The sequence below is a fragment of the Otolemur garnettii genome, unplaced genomic scaffold (assembly GCF_000181295.1).
Source record: "Otolemur garnettii isolate 467f Iridium unplaced genomic scaffold, OtoGar3 scaffold00038, whole genome shotgun sequence".
Classification (NCBI taxonomy): domain Eukaryota; kingdom Metazoa; phylum Chordata; class Mammalia; order Primates; family Galagidae; genus Otolemur; species Otolemur garnettii.
In genome coordinates, this window is record NW_003852433.1 from 6441542 (window position 1) to 6447218 (window position 5677).

The 5677-nt window shown below is 47.1% G+C and overlaps 1 protein-coding gene across 1 annotated transcript in view; it reads right to left on the reverse strand.

The window, feature by feature from the left end:
- The window catches only part of SSH1 (slingshot protein phosphatase 1), a 67101-nt gene extending 61424 nt beyond the window's left edge, over window positions 1–5677 (reverse strand). The window contains exons 1-2 of the mRNA XM_003789885.2: window positions 5609–5677; window positions 1492–1532 (exon numbers count right to left, since the gene is read on the reverse strand). Coding sequence (XP_003789933.1) covers window positions 1492–1532; window positions 5609–5677 — 110 coding nt within the window. The remainder of the gene's footprint in view (window positions 1–1491; window positions 1533–5608) is intronic.

Genomic DNA, 5677 nt, shown 5'->3' on the forward strand with positions numbered 1-5677 from the left:
AGCTGTTTCCAGCCTGTAAACCCGGAGCTGGGCCCTGACCAGTCAGAAACTCTAGGGCAGTGGTTCTCAACCTTTCTAATGCTACGGCCCTTTAATTCAGTTCCTGTGGGTCTCGACCCACAGGTTGCAAACCGCTGTTCTAGGATGAAAGAGCAAATGCATCTTCTGTCTCAAGCGGAACTTTAAAAGCGAGAATCCAGCAACTGAAATAAGACATCTCTTTGGCTTTTGCAGGCTAGTTTTTCCTTACTCACATAATCTGGACAAATAATGTGTGCTGCCATAAAAGTGAACACATTCCTTTCCTGCTCTCAAACACACAGAAACTTCAAAGAAAGGCTAAGCATTTCTATCAGTTTGCATGAGAGTTTAACCAGGAGAACATCCTGCTCTGGGTAATGAATGGTTGACCCTAATTTCTGAACACACATTTCCTTTTCCAATTAATCTTCCACCTCCTCGCAAGATAAAACAGACTTTAAAAACAAACAAACAAACAAACAAAAAACCTAGATCCCTGAAAGTTTGTTTACTTTTTTTGAACTCAGGTCTGACTTTAAGACTGGCTCCTTGGAATACATTTATGGTATATAAAAAAGTGCTGAATCATCTGTAAACCAACAAAATACTCAAACAAAAGGAAGGCTTTAATTTTTGGCAAACAAAAAACAAAAACTGTTTTTGGTGTCCACTCGTGAATATAGCAACTGAGGACCACATCTTAAGGAATGTTTGAAAAGAGCACAGCGAAAGTTAACTCAGGAGCGCATGTAACCACCATGAACTGATAAACCTAGGGGGCTGGGCAGCTGTTTTGAGTCAGCAAAGTGCTTACCTCAAATGGAGTATTTCACCAAAAGCAGGATGAAAAGTAGGATTATAGTATAATGGCTACTTTTTTTTTTTTTTAAGGCAGAGGAAATATCTGCAAGAAAATACATAAAATTGCTCATAATAGTAACGAAAGGGTGGCAGAAGAATGGCAATTATTTTCCTTCTTTCAAACGTTATATAATGTTATTAAAGGTGTCAGACCTGTGTCATTTTGTATCTTTTTTTTTTTGAGACAAAGTCTTACTATGTCACCCTCAGTTAGAGTGTCATGGTGTCACAGCTCACAGCAACCTCAAACTCTTGGGCTTAAGCAATTCTCTTGCCTCGGACTCCCAAGTAGCTGGGACTACAGGCACCTGCCACAACACCTGGCTATTTTTTTTAGAGACTAAGTCTCGCTCTGGCTCAGGCCAGTCTCCAACTCATGCCCTCAGACAATCCACCCACCTTGGCCTCCCAAGGGCTGGGATTACAGGCGTGAGCCACTGCGCCTGATTTTGTATCATTTTTAAAGCACCGCCTTTGTATGTGCTTTACATGTAATTTTTTGGCATAAATGTATTCTTTGCGAGGGTTTTTCCCTTTGAGAAAAGAACAAGCGTATTCCTTACCTGCTTAGAAGAAAGGCTTAAGAACAAAAATTAATAGTCTTCTTACCTGAGGTTTAACTTTCGATCTTCATCGCTGCCAGCCTCCAACTACAGAGAAAGAGAGAGAATCAAACCATAGACACCACTATCAACAAGCCTCAGACAGCAGTCTCACATTTTCTGTCCTGGTGTTGGAAAAAGACAAAACTGTGCAGGAAACCTCACTGCTTCTAAACAGGCGCACCCTTTCCTCACCAAGGCTGGTCTGTCCTTCTGAGTAATTTCCATGGAGGAGGAATTTTCAGGTTTCCAAATGTTTACCCACATTCCTGCCACAGTCCAGGGGACTGATTCCTGTTAACTGAACATTTCCTATCTGGTGCTGTTAACCCAACATACTCTTTGAGACCTTAGCTCTCAACTTTCCGGAGTTGTTCTGGATCTTATCCTGTTTTTCTCTTTCAAGGGGAGGGGGCTAGGTTTTAGGAGAATTCATTTCCTCTGTCAAGCTGGGCAATAATAGCTGAGCGATGAGCACCATTTGCAAAAAAAAGAACGTTCCAGGGAGTCTTACACAATGGAAGGTGGCCAGGAATCAGGCTATCTGTGTGTGGGTCTCCGAAGCTCTTGGTGGTTCTAAAAAACACCTAAACATTTAATATGAGATATTCTAGGCTAGTGGTTTACTTACATAAATGGAAAAAAGGGGGATATTTAATATTTTCTAAACGCTAAAAGGCCAAGAGGTCAAGCTCCGAAAGTAATGACTTATTTTTCTTTCTTTCTTCTCAGAGAGAAAACCGAAATGGGAAGAAAACACACACACATACCCAGACAACTCTGTGCTGCTGGGACTTGGCATGTTTTTTAATGTTACACAGAGATGCCCATTGAATGGGAAAGAGAAACCTGGAAAGCAGTGATGGCGAGGAGAGATGCAAGGCTGATCAAGGACAGACATGAGGTGACGGGAAAAGGACCCAGAGCTAGGGTAGGGAGGGGCCTGGGTAGCAGGGGCCACGCACCAGGAGCCGGCAACTGCAACCAAGGAGGAGTACAGCAGGGGGCCCTGAGTTCCTAACCGGTATTAAGATGGTGAATGTACAGGATTATGCAGAGGCACACACTGGGGGCCAAACAATTCCTTCTCACGCTCCCTACCCCACACTGAGAGAGAAGTGGAAAAAGTACAGGGCTGCAAGCTCCTATTCTGCAGTGAAGCACAAAAAGCCCAACTCACAATAACCACAACAAACACAGAAAAGAATGTTTGGTCCAACTCAGCAGATCTCAACTGGGGGCCAGTTTTTGTGGTAGGGGACACTGGGCAATGTCTGGAGACATTTTTTCTGAAGGCTGCTACTGGCATCTGATGGGGTGAGGACAGGATGCTACTGAACACGCCATGATGCATGGGACAGGCCCGCACAAGAGAGAACGTTGTGGACCTAAGTATCAGCAGGGCCGAGGTTGAGAAACCGTGGTCCAACCCCAAAAAGTGCCCAAAGAGCTGCCCATGAAAATTAGTCACCTTGAACTTTTGTCAAAAATAACAATGTCACAATCCAGTCTTGAAAATTATTGGTTTGTCCATTCCCCTGCTCTGCCTGTTGGAGAAAGGAATTGAGATAAAGTTAAACAGGAAAATGACATATGTGAGGTTACTAAACTTGGGGGATAAAAAAGAAGAAGAAAATTAAAAGACAGAAGAGAGAGCTGCTGTAGGACTGAGGGCTGTGCTGCCCTTCAGTTTCCCACGCCATGCAGTAGGCCTGGCGGTGGCAGGAAACCGCGGCCCTAAGTGTCTCTGACTCATCAAAGAAGTTGAGTTGGGATGAGTGAAGTGACCTAAGGGTACAGACGTCACAACCATTTAATTTTCGGTCACTCTCCGAAGTTCCTGGACAAAAGGCAATGTGAGGGCAGCAATTCCAGAGAAACTTTACATGTGCCAAAGAAAGCACATAAGAGGTATACTCTTTTTAGCTGAGCTGAGACTCAGAAAGGGGAAGCCACTATGAGAAGGGAGGAAAGGGCAGACCCCAGGCAGGACCAGCTTGGCCCAAGTCTCCGACTGCACCCACCTCCTCACTCACTCCATCTTGCTTCTTGCCTGAATCCATCAGGAAGAAAGCTTCACTTTCCACGGAGCATCCCAGCCCCTGCTCCCTTGTTAGGCAATGAACGCTGCCAATCACCTGAGGCCAAATAAAAGCTGGCTGAGTTTTACTCTATGTTTAGGCAGTTATTGGCCCTTAGTGAAAATAATGCTTTCTATCAGAACTGAAAATATGTCTAGTAGAAACCACCCAGAGGGCCAATGAAATATCCATACAGTAGAATATTATTGGGCTACGAGAAGGAATGAAGCACTGCCACATGCTACGTAGCGGATGGACCTTAAACACATGATGCCAAGTGAAAGCAGCCAGTCAAAACTGCATATGTTCCATGACTATTTATATGAAAGGCCCAGAATAGGCAAATCCACAGACACATTAGTGGTTCGGTGGTTATTGAGGGTTGGGGAGAATGGGAACTTGGGGAAGGTGCAGGTGACGGCCAAGAGGTATAGGGTTTCTTTTAGGAGTAATGACAATGACCTGGAATCAAATAGTAGTGACAGTTGCACAATCTTGTGACTACACTAAAAACAACTGAATTGTACACTTTAAAATGGTAAATTTATGGTATGCAACTAAAAAATGATACAATCTTAAGAATGTGCCTAAGACAGGAGCCCATCAGGTATAAGTAACACAAGGAATGTGGGATTTAGACTCAGAAATCTGGGCTGAGAGGTTCAGCCTGAAGCCAACCTCTTCCCTCTTCTCACATGGTTTCTGTGAAGGGAGGTAGAGATTAAATGCACAAAAATAAGTTGTAAACTGCCAGGCAGCAATGATGCAGGAGAACAGCCTTCCCCTTTGTGGGGAAGAGAGCCACTGCTGCAGCCTAACTTGCCGGTTGCAGGCAAGTGGCCACCAATATTCTTTTGCCTCTGATCAGCATGGAGAAGGAGGATGGACTACTAACTCATTAATGGCCTTCCCTTGGACAGGAGGGGGCTGTGAAGGTTCACTCTGAAAATGCTGCAAAAATCCTGGCAAAAATGAGACTGAAGAGCTATACCCAGGGCTGCTACAAAGGCAAGTACCTTCTCTTGTCTCATGTAGACAGACACAAACCCATCCCATGTAATCAGTTCAACTTCCCCCACTCTCTCGTATGGTGAAGGGGCCTAAATAGCCCAGATGATGGGCTTCACGGGCCTTCTCAAAACATAGCTAGGGGTCTTCAGGAGGACACTCATAGCTCAGCCTTGCTATGGATAAGAGCTTAGACCTGAGGGTCAGCCTTGCAGTGCAGTGGGCCTGCTCAAAGGCCTGAGGCCCAGCTCAGGGAAAGCTCTGCAGACTCAAAGGAGACCAGTTCCCTAATCCACCCCAGAGCAAGAAGGAGCAAGCCAAACATGGCCTGGGTCACACAGACATGCAGAAACCCCCTGCAGTGTGCCCGTGCAACCACAAAAACCCCAGTATGGACTACAGCCACACAAGAGAGAAACAGACACATACACACACTCCTGAGAGCTATTACAAAAAGCATAAACCATTCTCAGCTGCGAACACAGACTTGAGACACAGGGCCAGCCACACAGAGCCCAGAGTAGTGACACGGATGCGCCTACAAGCAAGAACTCCCAATGCGCGCAGTTGGGGAAACACCTCGCTCACTTATAGGGGCACCCCGGCAATCTGTCTGTCTCGTACAGCATCACCCAGGCACCGTCCCCAGCAGACAGGTCAACAGGTCACCAGCCACACAAGCAAAGGGCCTAGAGCCGCCACCGGGTCACGGGTCTCAGAACCAGCGTCTTTCGCAGCCACGCAATTAGGAGTCCAGTCGCATATCCAGTCTCACGCACAGCCACCCCTGGATGGGGTCACACTGCACAGTCAACCCCTGCTGATAGTCCCAACCACACGCACTGTCCCCCAGAGTCACAGTGCGCACGCAGTGGTCACACTGTCACCCCTGTCCCGTTGCCCAAGTCGCTTTGCACAGCTGGAGCCCCGGGAGCCCCGCAGCCGCCCCCCGTCCCACACAAGCGGTCCCTGCTCCTCCGGCCTAGGCGCGGGCGCAGGGTGGCCGAGGCCTGGCGGGGCAGTTCCAGGGCTCACCTCGCTGTTGCTGGCCGAGGAGGAGGCGGCGCTGGGCGTGGGTGAGCGCTGCAGGGTCACCAGGGCCAT